General features: G+C 35.5%; 1 protein-coding gene across 1 annotated transcript in view; it reads left to right on the top strand.

Annotated features, from left to right (window-relative positions):
* Window positions 1–24,705, top strand: part of LOC140757621 (GATOR complex protein NPRL2) — a 69,451-nt gene that overhangs the window by 939 nt on the left and 43,807 nt on the right. Inside the window, exons 2-4 of the mRNA XM_073093463.1 lie at window positions 137–293; window positions 1,191–1,317; window positions 11,655–11,791. Of these exons, the coding sequence (XP_072949564.1) occupies window positions 137–293; window positions 1,191–1,317; window positions 11,655–11,791 (421 nt within the window). The remainder of the gene's footprint in view (window positions 1–136; window positions 294–1,190; window positions 1,318–11,654; window positions 11,792–24,705) is intronic.

The following is a 24,705-nucleotide window of genomic DNA, read 5'->3' on the forward strand; positions in this document are numbered from 1 at the left end:
CTTATCATAAATCTTTATTGCTTATCATTTTCTTTTGATTCTATAAAAAAATACTCATCATTTAATCCATTGGTGTTATTTTGATATCATTTGGCACTTATACAAAGGATTCATTTTACAATTGTCCTTCTTACAGGACACTACTGGGCTCCAAGATTCTGGGCTTCCCAGTGAGGATAGACAATAAGAAGTATGCCAGAAATGCATACTATTTCAACCTGTGCTTCGTGTGCGATGCCTGGGCAAGAACTGTGCACCTGGAGCCATTGGTCAAGAAACTTACAGAATATTTGGTAAGTTTAGTAATACAAATCAGTAAAATAGAAAATCCCTTATTAGTATTAAGATACAATTTTTGAGAATTATGGAAAGAATATTGATTTAATTATGTTTATATATTTTTCTAAACACAGAGGTAGCAAATAAACTTGCACTCCATTTGATGGTAAGTTCCTACTGCAGCCCATTGACACCTGTGATCAACCCCAGATAAGACTAATTTTCTACATGAGGTTGATCACAGATGTGTTGCTCCCCCTGAGGACTAAGTAGGAATGCCTCAGATAAGTATGTCTTCCTTTCCACATGGCCAAACCAACATTGCAGTAACTAGGCAGAAAGAGGAGTGACGGTGGTGCCTTCTCAGTTGAACCATAGAAGTTCTACCACATTCACATTCATATTGTGGATATTATTCAATTAGTCAATTTTTTTTTTGTTCGTGTAGTTTCGGGACCAGAATAGGGCTACGGTATCCCTTGCCTGTCGTAAGAGGCGACTAAAAGGTGCTTCCGGGGTTGCGGGCGGCAAGAGTGGGAGCTCGAACCGCCCGGACAGTGACCCCGGGAAGGACGGCGGTACGCGTGGTCGCTTACCATCGTATGCACCAGACGGTGTGGCGAGCGCCAAGCTCACCTGGGCGGAGCCCGACGGGGCAACGCGCTAAGAGGACTCCGGTTGCGTTCCTTTGGCGATCCCGGAGTCCTTAACGCAGCGCCGAGGACGGCCACCGGGGGGGGTTTTAGTGCGGTAAGAATCCCACATAACCCTGCGTCGCTCCCACGTCACCGGGTACCTTTTGAAAGTTTCCCCCTCGTAAACAAAAAAAAAGTCAGAATTTTTAGGCTACATTGTGGAAGATCCCTACTAACATTTTAAGGCACTAAAGCAACATATGCTTTTTGTTTCAGTTGTCAATGGAATTAGAAACAGAATGGCTATCAAAACAGTCACTATCGGGCGATGCGAAGGCCTTGAGTGGGCTGATGCGGCAGGTGATGCAGGACATCAACAGTCGGCGCATGTGCACTCTTACCGGTGAGTTATAATTAAAGCGATTATTTTTATAAGCAGCCGTAGCCTCGTGATTGAAATTCGGTGTCTCAATAAGTAGTGATAGGAATTAGACCTCTTAATCGGAGGGTCAGAAGTTAAAACTCCAGGCACCGTAATGTTCAAAATAATGTGTGTATTACGAATTAATTAACTCTGGCTTGAAGAAAAACATTGTAAAAATATACACACCTGAGAGTCCTTTAAATAAAATGTCAAAGGTGTGTGAAGTCTATAAAGTTAGGATTCAAAGATTTATTCATCATCATATAGCTATATACATACGAGTACAAGCAAACTTAATATCGTAAACAGATTAGAGGATTAACTTTACCAGTTCACATTTGGCTAGCGCGGTAGACTACGGCCTAAATCAATCTTACTCTAAAGCCCGTTAGTATTATTATAATCAATCTTATCTATTTGTTGTGTTGCATAAAAAAGATCGATATTACATAATTTCTTCGTACTAGATTGATTATTAATAACGAGCATAAGAGGATACACAGGCCCAGCAATGGGATAATATTAACACGACAACACTGGGTTGACGACAACCGTAGTTTTAATAATACGACCGAACTACTTATAGATTTACGACCAATTATCTATGCTAAACTAATATCCGCCTAACTCGTAATTATTAGCTGACTCCCCCTGTCATTCAAATGCAAATGATTCGGAATGCAACTTGAGCGTGTCTAATAGTATTTGACATGCGGTAGAGTCGAGATCGTACGAGTAGAATAATTGGTAGTGCGAATAGAACTTGCATACTTGAACTTGCACTTTTTATTTTTTTGCAATATAGGAGTAGTAGACGAGCATGCAGTCCACCTGATGGTAAGTGGCTACGGCCGCCTATGGCCATCTGTAACCAACCCGAGGTCGGTCACAGGTGTGCCGCTGCTGGGGACTAAGCTGGATCGCCTGGGAATAGTATGCCTCCCTTACCACAATCTGCAAACCCGAACACAGTGCTTAACACTGCTGTTATTAGGTAGAAATAGGTGTAGCGGTGGTACCGCCGGAATCGAACCACAAAGAGTTCTACCACCTTTTGTTTTGCTATCATAGCAGCCATATAAGTAAAAATGCATTGTGAAAATTTGAACTGACTACCTATTACGGTTCAATAGATAAAGCGAAAAACGCCGTAAATAGTAATTATTTACATGGCGACCGTATGCAATGGCAATTTCTAACTGCAATTATATACCCCTAGAGTGTACAGGGCGTAACATACAGCAAGTCTTTTCGCTAACTCAGAATAAACATCTACGTCTACTAACATCGAACATCTTGTTGTTCGATGTTAGTAGACATCATTCGATGTCTAGCGAGAATTAGATTGCGCAATTACAGAAAATATTGCAGCAAGAGTATCGCTGGCAATATTGTCCACCAATAACTCTTGACAAGATGATATTTTTACAACTCGTTTTCAAGATGTGCGTCGACAATAGCACAAAACATCAAATTCGCAACATTTATTAAATATATCAAAATATTTAGTCACACACGAGTTTAATGTTAATTAAAACGGCTTCTACACTCACTAGAGTTCCCTGAGTCGTGGGTGATATGGACACATACATGGATGAATACAAAAACACACAAATCCAAAACAAAAATCTGAAATCATCATGTAGGTGGGTATATGTCGGGCAGGGAATCGAATCCGGGACCTTTCATGCATCAGTCCGGTATGGTGAGTACTCCGCCACGCAGGTCGCCATTGCACGAGGCATTTTTTATTGCTCTAACATACCAATAAACGTTAAACAATTCTTCACGCGCAGACTATAAATAATCATGGATATTATAGATACCACAAGTAGGCAGTGTAGGCACTAACTTCCGTAAACATCTTGGTCACGTTTTTATTTTAAATTTAACAAGTTAACGAGATGTTTTCTCATTTGATTGAACTATGTAGCAGAAGCTGTGATAGACTACTGGTTAGAAACTCTGCCTCTCGATATTTCAGTTTTACCTATCAGTAAGTAAGTGTGTAAGTTTGTGTGGTAAGGGAGACATACTTTTCCGAGGCATGCCAGCTTGGTCCTCAGATTTAGTAATCTAATTTTATCTGGGCTTAATTTTATCTTAATGTCCATGGGCTGCAGTAGCCACATACTATCAGGTGGACTGCATGCTCGTCTGTTAATCCCATAATATAAGGAAAACAAAACAGATCATTCCTAGATATAAGAACATTAAAATCTAGTCTCTAATAGCAAAACCCGCCAAAATTCCTTCGCTCGTCTCCCAAATTAGCCCGCAAGTACCAAGATTCGCTAACAACGTCGTAAATAAAAGTGAAATGAAAAAATCTTTAGTTCATCAAAAGTGACATCGGCTTCCGTAAACATTTAACACGTTTATGATGTTTGCGAATGAACTCGATCAGCCCCGTGTTTACGTTGTTAGTGTTGTGGAATTTATGATTTCGGATCACGGATCTTGTGGGTGATCAAGCTAATAGTCCTATGATTCTTACGTAATTGTTGTTAATAATAAAATGTATTTACATATCAGATTCAGTAAGAGTTCTACAATTTTTTATTTTTCTTAATCTATAGTGTACCGAATTGAGCGTACGTCGTGATATTTGTATAGTCTTGTTTATGTGTACATATACTCCACTTGTATGTGCTATTCTCAGATGGATATTGTTGTCCATTTATCTACGCTTACAATATTTTTCTATGACTCTACTCCCAATATTTTACATTTCTCTTCATAATTTTATGAGTTTCGCCGCGCGACTGCAGTTAAATTCATCTTTGCATACAGTTTTCGCTGAAAGGCCTGAATATTTTCGGTCTAAAAGTAAAACATGTGACTCACTGCGATCGAAAGATACGAAAGAAATATTCTTGTTTCAAAAATAAGTTCGTTCAATCCAAATAAACGTAAAGGTAGGACACTTTTTTATTAGCAGTCATTTCATAATCAACATACAGAATCAATCTTATGTGTTCGAATGTGTAGTTAAAAGATATTTTTCAATCCGATTTCGAGCGCCATACGGCAGAACATCACTACTTGTTTGTAGAAGAATTGAGATCGCGTCACATGTTTTATACAATCTAAATTTAAAGTGTGTTCCTACTTTTTTATGAGACTCAGAGTAGCCGGCTACTGTAATTTATCTCTGTCTTGTGTAGGCTGAATGTAAATAAATAATATTTTTTTGAGATTGAAGTAGCAAACCAACAGACATTCCACTTGATCGAAAGTAAAAAAGCGATGATTTCTGTACATCGACGTCAACACTCTGGCCAAATGTACATTGAATTACTTTTCACATATTAGATTCCATGAAGTTTGCGGTGAATTTTATAGACTAATTTCCATCCTTTTTGCGATTCCGTCTGAGCAAGTGGTTGAACCCTATTAATACTTATAAAGTTATAATTATTAACAGGATTGATCCCAGAGCATCGCAATGGATAACCAGTATCACTGGCACTGAACCAACATAGATTTAAGTAAATAATACTCAAGTTAATATAATTTGATAGTTGTTTTCAATGTGCGCGGTACTGTGACTTATTGCGTGTTATCATACATTTCTTTTTTTTTAATATGTCGTTGACTTTTCCTCAATCTTTGATAACTCAGAACGAAATTACAATTTCTAAGAAATGTAATAATTCCACGTTATTTCTGTACAAATTAATACATACTAATTAAAAAATAATATTAAAGAACATTGACGCATAACAAATTGGAAATTTAATCTTTCGCAAGAGTAATTCTTTTTTATTTATAATCTTCAATAATTATAAAGAACAAAAGGATGAGGAAAACAAATCAATAAATAAACTTAAAATGACATGTTTACGAAAAATAACACGAGTTTTAAATTTAGCACTCATAAATTCCGTGACACTGATTAGATTTGATATCCTTGTGTAAGGTGAACTCAAATAGAACAAGCGATGCGACAAAATATTTTTCAAAAGGTCAACAGACCCATTAAACTATTAATAAATAGCTCGGTATATTCTCGATAGAAACTTGCAGACAACATACGACGGAATATTCATACAAGAAACGTTGCCGTTGGCCGTTGCTTTATTATCTGTTGCTATGCTCACGCGACCGATTTATGTTGACGCTCGAACTAATCAAAAATAGGCTATAATGCCAAGTAATACAGCAGCACAACAGCGGAGAATGGCGCTTCTTAATTTTGTTACGTGTAAAACAATGGCCGTGCATAGATTGGCGCGCTTTAATCGATCAAAAACATTATACAGCTATTGAATCTGTTATTTCAGTGTGAAAGTGTTGTTTTTGTTTGAGATTCTAGTTTGAATGCGCGAGTAAAAAGAGTCATAATACGATTGAATACAATCGAGATTTTTTATGTTTTCAATCGTTACTCTCGTTATTATAGGCGCGAAGTCGAACATTAGTAAATAGTACATAATATTAGGGCTAAATAAAATCTTTCATAAATTAATTATTAATGTTTCATTTATGTTTGTAAATTTTCAAAATTAAATATTATAATTGACTTAATTAAGCACCGGGAAATAAAACTACTCGTATAATTAAACAACCAAGAAATATAAATTCGGTTGTAAGCAAAGTTATGGATCGTTAAACTTTTTATATTTCATTAGTTATTACTTTATCCGTCAAGGCCTCATTTGTATTAATTTTTAAATTTAGCGAGTATTATAATTAGATTAATTAAGAGAAGTAGGCACTTACACGAAACTAATATTAAGAAAATAATTGAGAAATATAAATTCAATTAAATTTAAGTTATATGTGGTTAAGATTAACCTTAGATATACAAACAATTGAAGGATGTGTCCAAATCTTGTCTAAATTGGTTACCTATTTTAACACGCTTTTATTAGCTTGGGTTGTACGTTTGTATGTATGTATGTAACAGTAACGGAGTCTTTGAGCCCGATTTTTATCCACTTTGAACGTTCAGTTTAATTCAAAATTTTAAAGAATTATCAAAAACCGATGACAATACACGATTTTAATAATTTTGTACCATTGTCCTTATCAACATCCTCAGGATTAACGATTTTCGAGGGGAGAGAAAGCGCCTTATGGAGCGTACAGGCAAAGTTACTAGATTGATTTTTAGCTATGAGAAATAATAATGTTATTTCCCTATAACTCAAATGTATTGCAACATATCTATAATGCCATCTTTTAGAATGATTTTTAGGATTCCGTACTAAAAGGATAAAACGAAACCCTCCGCCGTCTGTTCGTGAGTCACAGGGCTTTATCTCTTAAACCGTAATAGATAGACACTTGATTTTTTTACAGACGATGCATAATGATGATCGCTATAACAACAAATACTATAAATTAATAAAGTAAATATACTTCAAAAAACTAAAAAACACGCTTTTATGATAAAATCAACTAAAAAGTAGAAAATAATTTTCAATCTAGGAATCAATTAAGGAACAGTAAATTGTATAATTGTGGAAAAAGTGTTTGGTGCTTTTCGAAAATTAATAAGTGGAGCACTCCACGCTTTTTTCACAATTATACTATTTACTGTTCCTTAATTGATTCCTAGATTGAAAATTATTTTCTACTTTTTAGTTGATTTTATCATAAAAGCGTGTTTTTTTAGTTTTTTGAACTATATTTATTACTCTAATGTACTATACCCTACCTCTAATGTATGTGTACCCTGAGCAGTGATAGCTTATGGTTAAAACTTGGCCTCTCGCTCGGGTGTCCTAAGTTCGGAACCCTAGTATGTACCTATGATTTTACAAAGTTATGTGCATATTAGAAACGAGCTTTTGCCCGCAGCTTCGCTCGCGTTACGAAGTAATATTTTCATCCCCTATTTTATCCCCTTGGAAGTAGAATTTATCAAAATCCTTTCTTAGCGGATGCCTACGTCATAACATCTACCTGCATGCCAAATTTCAGCCCGAGCCGTCCAGTGGTTTGGGCTGTGCGTTGATAGATCACTATGTCAGTCAGTCACCTTTGAGTTATATATATTTAAATTCATTAAATTTATGATCTCTTTCTATAATAGTATAGAAAAACATCGTGAGAAAACGTAAACGTTATTAGACGTTATTAGAGGATTTTTAGAAAAAGATAAGGTTCTCAAAAGTCTGTTCACACTAATCTCTTTCACTCTGAGAGGAAACCCGTGGCAGCAGGTAGACAAAGAGTTGATGTTACCCTACCCTATCTTATCATGTTACTTTTTACGAAGCCATGCTATACTAAGATTGATGCTTCCAATATATAAAAGTAGGTATACGAACCAAAAAAATATATAAATCGTGAATATATTTTTTCATTCCATTATCCCTAAGCCGTATTAAGGACATGGATACGGGTCCCCGTCGTGCCCAAGACCCTCGCGTGATGTCATTCTGTAAACCCGTTTGTGTTGTCCACTTGGTTGCTGAATGTATATTTACTGAGTGGTTTTGACATTGAAGCACTAAGCATTCTACTATTATTTACTGGTTACATGAGAAATGTCATATTACTCTTCAGTTTATTTTAACGATTGATGTAGCAAACAAATATGAAGTCTGCTTGATGGTATGTTGACCAGCTCTATATAGGACGGGGGAACGTAATATTATTATATACAGGAAGTTGATTACAAATTCGTTGCCATTCCTGAAGACTAATACGATCGCTTCGTTTGTAAATCAGCCAGCATCTACCCCATTCCCCCGAAACCCTGCTTCAGCGTTATATATAGGTGTGGTGGCGGCGGTACCGTCTCAATCAAGCTTTTCTGGTTCTACCACATTTCATTCCCAGACTACCTTAGGTAATATTCCTAAAAATCCTTAGCTGTAGTGGCTAAAGTGCTGAGAAACATTTATATTCTATGTTGCGCTGTCTTATTAACTTTGATTCCGGCATGATGAGAAATTCCAACATCTTTGACAAGAACTTAAAATTCTAATCATACCTGAGTTTGATTATAGAATACAGATGTTAATGGACGAGAGCCGTCGCTTAACTAACAAGTTAACAAATTGTTAAAAAGAACCGACTGTTTATAAAAGTATAGCCTACGTCACACCCACAATTTAGACGAATATAACAACACGTCATATGTTTAAATTCATCAAGCCGTTTAGCCTATAAAGCGTGAAAAATATAAGCATAAATACATTAATATTTACATTTTAAATAAAAATTAAACGCTTAAGTATATAAATTACGCTATTAAATAAACTTCTTGTATGGAATAAATATCAATTTAAATAACACAAGTCACCTGACATCATTGTAGATGTAAACAGTGATTATGTCATTACTTTTCATCAAGATTGAGTTGTTAAACATACTTGACATTAAAATATTGTTTTTATCAAACTTAAACGTGAATTATGAAATTTGATTATTTATTGCAAGAGTCACGTTTGCTCGTTCATCTGAAATGTTATCATACGGTGAAGTTGGAATGAGTGTTATCTGTTACATAATGTGATAAATTATTTGATTAATGTTATAGTCTGATTAGAAATTTGTAATTTTACGAAATGGCCTGTCGGCAAGGCCACATTATTCAAAACTGCAACCCTTTTTATTGCCACGTAAACGAAACGAGGTGATACTGATGTGACACGTAGAAGGTTCGAAATTCAATCTCGGGCCAGAGAGCCTTATAACTGATAATTTGTTCGTTGCTAAGACAAGGCATGGACATCTGTAATCAACCCCAGATAGGATTAGATATTTCTACCTAAGGTCGGCCACAGACGCGCCGCTACCCCTGAGAACTAAGCTGGAATACCTCGGAAAAGTCTGTCTCCCCTACCACACCCTTCAAACCGGAACACAGCAACGAACAGGTTGAAATAGGTGTGGCGGTGGTGCCGCCGGAGTCGAACCACAAAGGGTTCTACCACCTTCAAAATGTTAAGTGATGTTAAGTGGTAACTGTCACCAATTGACACCTGTAAGCAACTCCATTTAGATCTGGGGACTAATATATAGTCGCCTCATATGTAAGTCAGCCATTGTTACCTCTTTCAATTTGTAGTAAGTAGACACTTAACGCGGACATTTTTGCCTGAAGTCATCTAGTTAGTACATGGTTGAATGAAGCACTTGTCAGTGCTTTCTATTCTATTTTGAAAACACTATTCAGAATCTATAGAGCATGCCTAACTAGCCTATAGAAATGTAGTCGTGAGGAGCTCGCTTCGATAATAGATAGGTCTCATTAAGTACACAGATTGAGTTCCATTATCGGCACGTTATTATGTAGATAGTATCTGTTATTAGTCGTACTTATAATAACGTGTTTCAGAAACGTAGTCTTATCAATTTCGTGTTTGATGTTTGGATGTAATAACGGCCCTGTGTTTGGTACCATAGAAGTAGTGAACGAGCGTTTAGTACACCTTATGGTATAATCCGCGCCAAACTGCTAGTCCGCCCCGAATATAGAAACGAGTCGCGTGGCAACAGGTTATTGTAGATATCAGCGGGACGAGGACAATGCGGGACCTCCCGCCACCCGTCCGCTGCTTACTCTTTCCAACGGGTACCTACATAGCTGCGTTAGTGTGCACTTACGTTACGGAGTATATGCTGACTAAACTTGTGCGCAACAACTTCAGAGCGGACTAGAAGTTTGGCGCAGACTATAAGTGGTTACTGCCACTCGGAAACATTTGTAATCGAATCCATGTAGAATAAATTGTACTTGAAGCTAATAACAGTACCCTTACTAGGAGTTTATACGTTTCGACAAATATGACTGTTTTGGTATTTGCTTACGTATTTGCCCATACAAATTCCAATCAGCGCCCCTAGCGGATTGTGTCAGAACTGGGAAATCGTATGGGCCAATACGTAAACAAATACCAAAACAGTCATATTTGTCAAAACGTCAAAACGTAAAAACTCATGGTAAGGGTACAGATGCATTGAAACTCCTTAGGACTATGGTGGTCGCCGGTCGTCGAATACGTTACACCGTCTTTAGCCTCTTTCTCTTAAAACACGCTTTTACTTGAAAACTTAAGAAATAAATAATAGTTTTGTTTTTCCCGTTTGATATAAAGTTATTTTCAACTTTATAGTTCTTATCTATTTTACAGTTAATCAAATCTTGTTTAAAACGACATCCATTATTTATTTAGTTGCTCCAAATTACGAGCACTTTAATGGCTAATGATTCAAACTAAAGAAATAGACAAAAATAAATACCTAAGTTCCTTCGTTCAAAACTAGTTATCAATAATATTATTCGACCGCATTTGAAAAATAATATGACATATGTACATGTAACTGAAAATATGTACAATGGAATGACAGTGGCTTCATCTGTCGAAAGTTGGTCGTACCAAGCTACCAACCTAGAAACTAAGGACTCATGCACAACAACTTTGCTAAAGATCATCACATGATCAAATGCATACTTTACGATTCTTTAAAGGACATATAGCCAAACATTCATTTATATATATATATAGATTCTTAAAAGCGTAGCGTGTAGCGAACTAATGAATAGAATTAAATCGACGTTACTTATCACGTATTGTATTGTATTTAATGCGAATTATTCGCACGAGTAGTCGTATTTATATCAATGTCCGGGTTTCCTTATTTACGATTTTGGGTCACCTGTTGATATTTATTTACATGTTTCAACGACCTTTTACGTTGTTTACAATTTTTTGCTACCATTTTATGTTCTCATACCTTTTTATTTTTCGTATAGTAGGCTAGTAGGTTGTATGCTCGAGATTTCCAATGTTTTGGGGAATTACGTTGGAATATTTAGTTAGTAAACTCTAGAAAACGCATTATACATATAGAAAATATTCTTTGGGATATCGAGGGGTACCATTGCCGATGGCGCATAAACCCTCAGCGGGACAACTAAAACATCTTTCAATTTAGTTAATTAGTACGTCACTCGTGGAAGGTTACTTATTTTATTTAAGTAAAAAGATGGTCCAGCTATTCCAGCTCGAATACGGAAGTACTAGTACTAGTAGTACTACCGTCACTCTTATTTCTCCCTAATAAGTGCAATATTAAGCTACTGTATTCTGTTAAGGTAGAGACGCTATGTAACATTCAGACGCTATGTAAGGCAAGGCAGTATTGTATGTAGGTATTCTGTGGCCGACCTCAGGTTGGACTTCGTAGGACTTATCCTATCTGGGAATTTTATAGATGTCGATCGGCGGTAGTTGCCACTCACAATCTGTACGACTGGATACCCGTTTGCTAACTCTACATATTTATATTTTTGGAGCTGTTCTTATATTTTTAAGGTAAAAAATGTATTTCAAATTTTTGCAATGTTTCAGTTGGCACAACCACGACGCACCTCACTGTGGTGAGGGTGAACACCGATCCGGCGCCCGTGAAGGACCACCAGGTCCCAGTGTTCCTGTACAGCAGGCACTCCTTCGTGGCTGATCAGTGGGACCTCACCACCAATCAGGTAAGTCCTACAGCTTTATTTGTCCAACTGTTGGCTACCGATCCCTTTATTATATCAGGAGTCTCAGTACGTACTCCATCACGCTGGCCAATTGTGGATTGTAGAACTACAAACAAATTTAACAATAATTTGGTAATTTTCAGACTTAATTCTGTTACGTTGTTTTTCTCCGCCGTTAAAGTGACTGATAGTAATTAATTTTTAGACAAACGACTCTGTTTATGTTTTAAATGTTGCGAACATTTTCAAAAGTATTCCAAATTATATTACTTCTTTTGTAGTAAACTTGTTTTTAACGACTTGTTGTTGAAAGATCGTTGACAAAGAGTTGGTATTAAGAGTAGGTATGTAAAGATTTAAAATAATTACTTTATACTTACTATTTAAGCTGTTGTAACACAGATTATGTGTTTATTATTTATGTAAATAACATTGAAATCGCACACAATCTTTACAACATTGTTTATCATGTAATTATCTTTCCGTTGCTTCTAGGTAATCTAAATTCAACATATTTTCCCTATTTACAAGCCGGTCTATATGTCCCGCCGTTTTCCACTGTAAACATGTTTTTGGCACAGTTTTGTATTGCGTGTTTAATTTGTAATCCAGTTTATTTTACGATAATTAATGTCACGGTATAAACTTCCTATAAAGTGGAAAAAATATATGATACGACGTATGCTAGGAAAATCTTAAATGAGAATTTGTTTTTGAAAATTTGTACTATTTATGCAGAATAGTAATTTATTGATTGTTTTCGGCATTTCTACTAGTTTATTAGTATTATTTTACTCATATGGATATGATGGATTTGGTAGGTTTAGGGTGGTTCAAAAGGAGAAAATCACATGCCATAAAAATGCACTATTCTCCACCAATGTAACAATACATGATGAAATACTTTAGTTTTTAATAGTAGCAAGTTCATCACGCGCCCTTAGAAAAATCCTACCTTAAATTTCATTTTTTAAACATTTCAAAATCTATTAAAAAAAAAAAAAAATTAGACTTCTAACAGATGTAGAAACAGCTAGAATAGTTTATTTTAGTTACTTTCATAGCATTATGACTTATGGTATATTGCTATGGGGGTGCTCGTCACACCTAAATGATATATTTATATTGCAAAAGAGAGCTATACGAGCTATCTACAGCTTGCCTCCAAGAGCTTCACTAAAAGAACTATTTAAAGAAATAAATATTCTAACTGTTATATCCCAATACATATATGAAAACCTAATTTATGTAAGGAAAAATATTGTTAAATTTGTAAAACGGTGTGACACGCATAATGTAAATACAAGGAACAAACATAACCTTTCTACACATGTTACTCGTCTCCACAAAATAAGTAATTCTTTTGTGGGTCAATGTATACGTTTTTAACTGCCCATCAAAATCAGAAATTTGTCAATTAATAAATTTAAAGTTATTATCAAAAGCAAACTTAGTCGTAAAGCTTATTATAAAATTTCTGATTATATTAATGATAAAACAGCTTGGGACTGATCAATAACATAATTATTAGTTAATTAAGAAAATGTCAAAGTGTAGCGTATCTTGCTGAACAAACTTCTTTTTTTTTAGATAAATGTAAAACAAGATACTGGAGCTAATGCTTTATTAATTATATGTAAAAATAATGGCATTTAAAAAAAAATAAAAAGAGAATAATTATTTTTAAAATTAAAAAAGACAAACCCACTGAGTTTCTTACCGGATCTTCTCAGTAGAGGTCGCGTTCCAATCCGGTAGTAGTTATTGTAACTGACAATTTGTAAGTGCCGCTGTTGGCCTATACAAATAAATATATTTCATTAAAAAATGTTAAAAGAACATGAAATTATTTGATGTGTTCGATATGTAGAAAAAAATCAACGGGTTGCACTTCGGGAGTGCCGGCAGAAGTGAAAACTTTCGAAACCTAACTTGGATAATAAAATATATTAAATAAAAGATTTAACTGACACACATTGACATATTTTTAACCGACTTCGAAAAAGGTGGAGGTTACTCAATTCGACCGTATATATATATATATTTTTTTTTATGTTTGTTCGGCGATTATTTCGCGATGCCGCGACCGATCGACATGATTCATACACCATTGTATGCGGCTAGTTTCACAGGGGGTCCCATTTCGAGGAAATTTGAAAATTTCCGCCAGTTTTCCCGGAAAATTGGAAAAACCCGATTTCATATCAACTTGAATAAGTCGAGTATTTCTTAACCAATTTTAATTTTCTTTTTTTCATATGAAAGGGTGTTTCGTTGCGGTACTTTCCTACCTTAACATTAGTACGCTCTGATGATTAGAATTTAAGTTATGGGGTGGAACTCATCATCACTACCCCTGCTTTTTACATATTTTATGTCAACTTACCTTCTGCCTACTCAATTCTCATGAAACTTAAAATGAACATTGAGTGTCTAGGTTATCATGATATGATGGAAAATTTGACCTTCAACTCTTCAACCCTGATAATGCAGAAGTGCCTCCTGCCTCAACCATACAAGTTAGGCATTTGGAACTTATGGATATTTAATAAAGTCGATAAGTTGAGATATATGATGGAAAATTTGACCTTCCACTCTTCAACTCTGATAATGCAGAGGTGCCTCCTGCCTCAGCCATACAAGTTAGGCATTTGATGCTTATGAATATTCAATAAGGTTGATAAGTAGAGATATATGATGGAAAATTTGACCTTCTACTCTTCAACTCTGATAATGCAGAAGTGCCTCCTGCCTCAACCATACAACTTAGGCATTTGGAGCTTACGAATATATGATAAGGTCTTTGAGTAGAGACATATGATGGAAGATATGACCTTCAATTCTTCAATCCTGATGATGCAGAGGTGCCTCCCATGTAAAGTATATAGATTAGACATTTGTTGTAATGAAGTAGCTAGACAGAGATATATGATGAAAAATTTGACCATCAACTCCTTTTTCTTTTCTTAACTATTGAATTAAGGTAAATTGGACCGGTTCACTCGCAGAGTTTTACCACCTAGTTTGATTTATTTACTTATCTGTTCCTACCTAACCTAGCCAATAATTAGTATCTCATAAAGCTTCGCCTATAGTGTTTCGTATTGAATTGGTTAGGTTAGGTTGGAACATATAAGCCAATATAAAACTAAGCGAGAAGGGTGCGGCAGCGCCCTGCGAGCGGGTGGGTCCAATCCGTATCTATTCAGACCTTACCTTTATTCATGACCACATTTATACAATTTTACATAATATTAATACAAACGTAAGCATATCATCACTAAAAAGGGTGAAAAAAAAATTTTAACAAAAAAATAAAACCGACTTCTATGTCACTACAAATTAAAAAATAATTGAAATAAATGTTGGTTTAGTACATATTTCTGAAGTCGGCGCTCATATTGGACACGCTGTTATCAAACGAAATATATTGAGCGCCGACTTCAGAAATATGTACTAAACCAACATTTATTTCAATTATTTTTTAATTTGTAGTGACATAGAAGTCGGTTTTATTTTTTTGTTAAAATTTTTTTTTTCTATGCTTACACCGGATGACATCTCGACTTTTATAGTTTGCTTTGCCGTCTTACGAATTTTCGATCAGGTCACGTGTCCTGACGCGAGTTTAACATTTTTTTACCCATCACAAAATGTGCATTACGTCGCTAAAGAAGTTTTCACTTCAGAAACTTATGATAATGATAAGTATTGTTATAATATAAGAGTATTTTCAATTGTGTTGGTACAACAGTGTAGATTTGTTAAACAGCTGTTCCAGTCAGGGTTAGCAGAGTTCATTGTTCTTTTTAAATATGTAATATCACCAATACATTATATTTTTGTAGTTTTAAACTGATGTTAATATACTCATATTATTATAAAATATTTATGAATAATAATGAGCGCATTATGAAAGATTTTGGTATTAAAACTGACTCAAAAAGTAAGAAATAAGGGGTTTCAAAATAGTTTAATAATGTAATAACTCTAGTTAATTCTCCATAGTCATTACCTGTTTTTTGCTATTTAAATTTTCTTTTTGTTAGGTGTAGTAAAAAGAAAAAAAAAGTATTACGTCTTCAACGTACGAGTACTTACTTTGTATACAACGTCAATGATGCATATTAGGTACTAACATTTTAATATACTCACAGAAAAGTAAATAAAGGTTTGCTATTTCTTCCATCGGTAATTAATAGTCGAGTATGGCTCGACCGGGGCGGTACCGCCGTCACACTTTTGTATGTGTAAAGCAGTTCTGCGATTCGGTTAACAGATATCTTAATATTTAATATCTGTTAACTTAAATAGTATGACCATATGATGCAATAATGTTAGTCCTCAGAAGTGGGTACGCATCTGTGAATGGGTTTGGGTAGAGCCTGCTTTAAGTAGAGTTTGTTCCAGGTGTCTACGGGCGGCAGTAATTCTAATCTTAAAAAAATAATAAGAAATTGTCTTTACAGTCACATATGTTTCATGTAATTTCTTATATATAAAATTCTGATGTCACAATGTTAGTTACCGTACTCCTCCGAAACGGCTTTACCGATTTTCAACAAATTTTATACGCATATTCAGTAGGTCTGAGAATCGGCTACTATCTATTTTTCATACCCCTAAGTGATAAGGGTTTTCACCCTTAACATTTTTTTATTTATATGGCAACACAACGTTTGCCGGGTCAGCTAGTATATATATGTGGAGATTAATGTTAGAACAACAAAAGTGCCTATAATCATAGTAAATAAGCAAGAGTTGAACAATACAAATTCCTCAACAAATACGAGTATGTATTGAGGTCATGCCAGATTCATATATTTTCTGATAAACGCCCATATACAGTAAAATAATTACTCGTACATTGTGTTCTTTACTTTATTATTATTTATGTATGGATAACAATGATTATATGGAATCCAGAACAATGTGATAACAATGAAATTAATATTCACATACATAGTTCTGTTTTCAAATGGAAAAATTATACAAATTTAGAGATAACACAAAGTAATGGCTGTCGATGATGCGGGTGGCGCAATGGTCACCTGCACGGATGTGGTACGCAGAGAGTACCGGTTTGATCCCCGGCAAAGCAGATAGATAAATGACGAAATTAGATCTATCCTTTTTGTTTTAACTGGAGTTATGAGGGTAAAATTATGTACTCGTTACTGTGTGTCGAAAATTGAACACCGAAACGACAGGTTCAATGACCTTTTATCGTAATACTCGTATATGTATATTTACATGTAAGTAACATAAGCGTGATAACAATCGTTGCAATTAAAATGTATATTTGTAATTATTATTCTCCTTTAATGGAATAAAATATTTTGTTAACTTATCTATTGCTTGTCCCTTTTGCGGCAATTGTTAGGTGAAAGTACATCTCCACATGTGGTTTTATTGTGCAGATGATTTTTTAAAATTCATTACAAGTCTATTTTCATTGTAAGATTGACGTAGTGCCGTCCGCCTGGTGGTGGATGGACTACTGCTATGGACATCTGTAACCGACTCCATTAGTATAAACCAAGGTTCTACCTGAAGCCTATCACAGATACGTTGCCACACTTCTAAGATGGTCATTTCGTCAGTAATTTAGCCGCCTCATACAAAATCGTTTTAGCTGATATGAGTAAAGAAAATCCTTAAATATTTCATATAATAACCCTGATGAGAGGCGAGTCCGACAAGTCCCCTTCCGCATTGCGTCACCTCATACATTTATGACGGATAGACAGACTGTATTAGGCGTTATTTAAATTTATGTCCGCTTACTTTATTATCCTACTGGGACATTTACACCCATGCAATATGTCATGGGGAAACCGCTATAAATAATGGGATAAGCGGATAGAGTGCGAGAAAATTTTATATGGATTATTCAGATTAAAATTCATGAAGAAGTTGACCTAGAAGTGATATATTTTTTGCGAATTACGAATGGCTTACTGGTAGGCTAAGGCTAAGTTTCTTATAACTGGAGGAGGCCTGAAGTTTTATTAAACCATGCTACTGGAGAGAGATTTGTGGCGAAAGGTACAAGTTAATTGCTAACGCTTGTCGGGTATATTCAAATTCATAAGGTCGCCGACACCGTTCAATTACTGCTATTTAATGATAACAAATGACCGGACTGACAGCTTAAAGTACCTTTAGAAACACAGAAACGTGCAAGTTTAGTCACTTGCATTCAATCAACTACCGCTACAATGTTACTATCTTGTAGAGATCTTGAAGATCGAGATAATTTTGAAGAGATGGCTAACCCGCGGCATATGTTTCCGTACCATCATTTTTTTTGTATAATTAGTATTTATTATGCAGCTATAGAAGTAGGTTGATGTATTGTAAAATATTCTATAAAATTCCAAGTGTCTCTATTACGGTTCAAAAAATAGACATGACGGACAGACGGTCAGACAGCGGCTTAGTTACCTATAGGGTCACGTTTTTACACTTTGGACACAGAACCCTAAGAACAACAACAAAAAACTATTGAAAAAATATGAATATTGAAAAAATATAATAATTGTATTTTTCTTAAGAAAGATCTGAAGTCAAACTTTCTGTTTTCCGAATAAGTTAATAATTATTCTACATAATAAGGTCGAAGCCTGTTTTATCTTAGAATACAAATCAGGAGCTAAAGAAATTATTTTCTTTGAAGTTGTTAATAAACACAGAAATTTTCCGAATATAATTAACTTTTGTCACAAAGGAAGACTTCGAAGAATTTGTTTAATATTATATTATATGCTAATAAATTGTGAATTATAATAGGTACTAACGTAGTATATAAGTAATCTGTTACTAACACACATTATATGGATCTTTAGTTGCCTGAAATAAAGAATTTTTATTTTATTTTATTTATTATTACTTTACGTATGTTTTATATCCTCTAATGAATTGAATAGATTGGATTTTTGTGACAGGGACTTCATAATTAATAAATGTTATTTGAAGTCAGTTTTATTAATTTTAGTGGCAGTAATTCAGTTACTATCAGTTTCAAGCCAATTGTATCATTAGTAATTATTAAAACCCTACTGCTTAAAAGTACAGCTCATAGTTACTTCCGCAATCTATATTCAATGACACCTAGCATCATCACCAAGCGTTTCAGCTTAGTAGCGTAACGCTGTTTGTCCACTGCACCGTCACCGAGCCAATACCGATAAATAATTAATGACGGCGCCGAAGTAGCGTACATACATTTACTATAGCAGCTTGTCCACCGAACGTCCGTCACCCGAGCACCGTCATCCCGTAGTAGTGGACAAACAGCGTAAGGGTAGCGGCGCATCTGTGGCCGACCTCAGGTAGGAGTATCTGATCCTATCTGGGATTGATTACAGATGTCCATAGGCAGTAGCTACTTAACGTCAGGTGGACTGCAAGCTCGTCTGCTACGTATAAACTTATATAAAAAAAATGTGCTCGAACAACTTTAAGTAATTCTGTATACGGGTAATAAAAACATACAATGTTTACTAGAATCCAAAATTATTTGTCGTCAGCAATTGATTTTCTTTTATCCGCCGTTCTTATCCTAAATGGGATATTAGCTCTTGACGAAATCAATAAGCAATTAACTCGAGAGTATAGGGTACAAATAATACATAAGTCATTGTTATGAGCTCAGGCGTTGTTAGAACGATGATATGTCCCTATAATCGAACACTAAGTGGACATTCAAAATTAATTAATTGGTCAAGTACGATTCTAACTCGCACACAGTGAGTTCCGTACCACCAAATTTTCAATCATTTTTTTATTTTTAGTATTTTTATTATAATAGTCATCAAATTAAATTCATTGTGAAAAAAATGAACTGTCTTCTATCTACTATGGTTCAATACATAAAGTGAAATTTCAAATGTCTTACTACTACGGTTCCAGAGATAGAGCCATGTGACAGACAGACAGACAACGGAGGCTTAGTAATAGGTTTCCGTTTTTACCGTTTGAGTACGGATTCCTAAACATGAGTGAATTTTAAAACTGCAGGCAGTCATGTAAACTTAATTTGTTTATATTACGATAACATTTAAAGTCCTAGTAATGTCGTTGGCAGCAAATAAGGAAGCGCGCTTAATTGAAACCAGTTCTTTTAAAAACACAGCTAATATGGCGTTGTTTATGTGGTAATCTAGTTAATTATCCTTTGTTTTAGTTTCACTTAAAATAATACAACAGAAATGTTTTTGAACTTAACATGTTTGGTATTGTGCTACAGTTATGATGTAGTTATTAAGTAAGTTGTAGAACCCTTCGTAGAGTGACGCAAGGGTAGAAATGTTTTAGTGTTGGACCGCAATCTAAGTGTTTAAACTTTTTAGATTTCCAATTCTACTTTGTGATGACCATATAAAAAGACGCTTTTTAACTCACATATTAGAATTCACTGTATTGTGTGTCCCATGAACACACACAATAACGAAATCAAACATCCAGACCTAAAACAGATATCCAAACTCATCATTCAGATGTCTGTCTGGCCGTGGAGCGAACCCAGAACCCTTTGTGCATTAGACCGGTACATTGACCGCTTTACCATGCGGTCATCAAATCGACATCTTGCTTGGTCATTACTAAAAACACATAAAAGTAAGCAGTAACTTCTTATTACCCGCTCTAGGTGTGGTGGTAGGCTCGACAAATAGCGTCGGGAAGGACAAGAGTCCCTAAATAAATATACTTAGCTGCCTATTCCTGTAACGCGGTGTTATTGTGGCCTTCAAATATGCTTGATCTATTGCCGCCTATTGCAAATAGACCTATTTGTCAAATAGGCGCTCGTACTTTCAGCTGGTCGGTATTGTCGGTAAAAATGTTTGACGTATTGTTTTGTGGTTTTCTTTCAATTGTTCGGTATTGTTTGGGTGGCCATGAGTCAAATGACATTTGTTTTGTTCTGTTGTCTATTCTTTTGTATGTGTCATTGGTATACTACATATTGATTTGTATCAATTGATGAGGCATTTCTGAAAAGTGTATTCATGCACTACTGCTGTTATTTCTTTACTGCTGAGTACGGGTAATTTTTGTTTATAACATAGGTGTAGCAGACGAGCATGGCTACTGCGGCCTATGCACATCTGTAATCAACCCCAGATAAGATAAGATTTCTATCTGAGGTTTGCCACAGATACGTCGCTACCCCTGAGTACCAAGCTGGAGTGCCACGTAAATGTATCCCCTCATGTATCCCCACACCCCTCAAAAGAAAATGTTAATCACTTGTAAGATATTACTTCACATGTAATCTTAAGTTACGTAAGTAAGTTATAATTGGATCAACATATCTTTTGCTCTTTACGTCGAACGCCAATATAAAAGGGGCGGAAAGCTTTCAGAAAGTTCTCGCTAACATTTCTGAAGACTAATAAGGTGTTAGATGTGATTTTTACGGATCATCTATTGTACCTACTTGAGATTTCTTTCGAGTAGCAATTACGACGAGAACTCTCGTATTTAGTTTGTCGTGTTAAGATCATAACAAGTCTCAATTTTTTTTGTCCCTGTAGTTCCGGGACCAGAATAGGGCTACGGTATCCCCTGCCTGTGGGAGCTCTAACCGCCTGGCTAGCGACCCCGGGATGGTCGGCGGTATGTGTGGTCGCATACCGTCGTGAACACCAGATGGTGTGGTGAGTTTCAAGCTCACCTGGGCGGAGCCCGACGGGGCAACGCGCCAAGTGGACTCTGGTTGCGTTCCGTTGGAGATCCCGGAGTCCTCTACGCAGCGCCGAGGACGGCCACCGGGGGGGTTTTAGTGCGGTAAGAATCCCACATAACCCCGTGCCGCTCCCACGGCATAGAGTACCTTTTGAAGGTTTCCCCCTCGTCAACAAAAAAAAAAGTCTCAATTTTTGCGGGTGGATTTTATTAAGAATCAGAAATATACAATTCTTAAAGTATTAAAAACATGTTTTGTCATGGTTTAAACTACTTTAAACTATATTCATTCTTAATGTCATCAAAATCAATTGAGCCGTGAAAATTCAACTAATCAGCAAAGTTAGGAGGAGTAGATACTTTCACATAATGTTAGTATGGAGTTATGGATTGATAGATTAAAAAATATGGATTTAATGGTATCTTCTATTTAAACAAAGAAGAACAAGAGCGCATTTTAATCATAGTTAATTTTATCATAATAATAAATATTCAATTCACACATATGCGTAACGGAGATAAAGGGTTCATTGACTGCGCGATACACAGATATGTTCGTCTGAAGCGGGTGTGAAAAACATATGACATTGCAAGCATAATATTATTATGTAGCGTAATATATAATAAATTTATAATTATATATTACGCTATTTTTGTATTACGTTCGTCATTGAATTTATTTATTTATATTCAAACTAAATCTTTGGAACAGTCTTATATTATTTATTAGAGTAATTAAAATAAGTTCAATTGAATTAACAAAGGGCACATCCTGTATTACTCTATCAATGAATAGAGTCACTTATAAGGATCAAAATCTGTAAAGTAATATTAAATAAATAAACTAAACGAAATACAAGGAAAGATGGATGTTGTTCTGATATGATACGTGAGTCAAACATATGAGGTCTACGAACTTAGCTTCTAGGTGGAGGGGTTGGAGGTAGGCGTCTTCGACTTCAGATAGAATTTGTCCTGTACAAAATTGATTACAGATTTCCATCACCGTCTAAACATATAAGGTGCACGACCGACTAAAAACTTTTTTTAAGTAAAAAATATCTTTTGCATAAAAAAGTTTCAACACTACTTTTTTATCTTGGGATGGCTTTAGTTTGAACATTAGAATTGCTAATTCAATAACATAATATGTGGTGATGACGTCTGTATGCAAATGGAAAATATCTATACATTTTAGAAATTGAGATCATTTTTGACAGTATTTTATTGTTATGTTGGTTGTCTGTTCATTTTTGGAATTGGGTGTAAACTGCAAAGACAACTTTCTAAATTAATATGCATAGATTAAACTATTTATTTACAGTGAGTTGACTATGTGTGTTTTTGTCAGAATTTGAAGCTCGAACTCTCGTGATTCGATTCCGGTGACACTGCCATTTATTAAAACAATACCCGTGCAGTAAACTTCTGGCACTCACAGTTTTTTTTTTTTATAAAAAATGGGTTTAGCACACAAGCATGCACCGCTTAACGCTTCTGTTATTAGGCAGAAATAAGTGTGCACATGCAGTAAACTCTATTGTTGATGACTGATGAGTAACGTTAGGTTTGGTGTATTCACCACACTTGGAAAATTCTCAAGTTTTTCTTTTTGCCCAGTTCTATGTATGGAACGGGATACCTCCAATACATATTTCAATCTAAGTAAAAAAAAAAAAATTAACAAAAAAATACAACCGACTTCTATGTCACTAAAAAGTAAAAAATAATTGAAATAAATGTTGGTTTAGTACATATTTGAAGTTGTTCCAGCTCGTCTCCATACAATTAAAAAAAGAATTATTAAAATCGGTCCACTAACGGCGGAGTAATTCGTGTACCTACATACATAAAAAAAAAGATACCGGCCGAATTGATAACCACCTCCTTTTTGAAGTTAAAAAGTCCAGAAAATATTAACTGCTACCTTCAGTATTTGAGTAAAATCTAAAGTGAACTCCAGTCCATTCTGGAGAAGGTACAGCGACCAGACCACTTCCCTGGGACATGTTGTTTATTTATTTTCCTTATATTTTTGTTTTATTTTACTTTCTATCTGAATATGTCGCCTCCATGTCGTCATGTATGGGCGTAACTATAGAATAAGCATGACCATACACCTAAAGCACGGTACAAGTACCTGTACCGTGCCCTTAGATAATTAAACCAAAATTTGGTTTAATTATCTAAGACCGTGCCCGAAGCCACAGTGGCATCTCTACATGAATATTGTTCTATGGATGAACTACATTTGAATAGACGTTAGCTAGTTAGCTCAATCTGTCACATTAAAAAAGCGGAACACCTGCGGAACAATGTTTTGCAACGAGACGCAGACTAGACGAACGTAATGATATCGTAGACATAAGGGTCTCTACACACTCAACGACGTGTCATCGGATCGTGACGGCCTGGAGCGTTTCGGGTCGAGAATAGTCGAGATTGAGGTTCTACGTCTATGAAATATTAATATTGTGAATAATATCGCAAATAATTGAATATGCCTTGACCAATACTTGATCGAGTCTTACGGTATTACGTCACTTATAATTATATTGGTGGTAGAACCCTGTGTGGTTCGACTCCGACGGCATCACCGCCACACCTATTTCTGCCTAATAACAGCAGTGTTATGCGCTGCTGTGCTCCGGTTTGAAGTGTGTGGTAAACGAGACATACTTTTCCGAGGCGTTCCAGCTTAGTTCTCAGGGGTAGCGGTGCATCTGTGGCCGACTTCAGGTAGGAATATCTAATCCTATGTGAGGTTGATTACAGATGTTCATGGGCGGCAGTAGCCACTTACCATCAGGTGGACTGCATGCTCGTCTGCTACTCCTATATTATAAAAAACAATCTGGGGTCGATTTGATCTCCATAGGCGGCAGTAATCTCTTACCATCAGGTGTACTGCATACTTGCTATTTCAGTATTTAAAAAAAAAACTCATTCGGTATATGTGAGAAGACCTTAAGGATGATTGATGCGCGGCACAGTAGCTCAGCCCGATAGCCACTAGCCAGACGATTAAATAAAAAATGCCATTAAGAAGCCTACACACGTACCGGTTTAGCCAACGCACATTTAAGACAACAATAATAATTCATGTAGCGTAGTCTTATAGCGTCTATTATATTTTATTGGAAGTATTATAACGTTAATAAATAATAGGTATTACCATATTGTCCCATAACTAACCGTATTACAAAGGTTACTTATGAATA

Source organism: Epargyreus clarus, unplaced genomic scaffold (assembly GCF_041222505.1).
Source record: "Epargyreus clarus isolate Ecla_fem2 unplaced genomic scaffold, WU_Ecla_fem_2.2 ptg000004l, whole genome shotgun sequence".
NCBI lineage: Eukaryota > Metazoa > Arthropoda > Insecta > Lepidoptera > Hesperiidae > Epargyreus > Epargyreus clarus.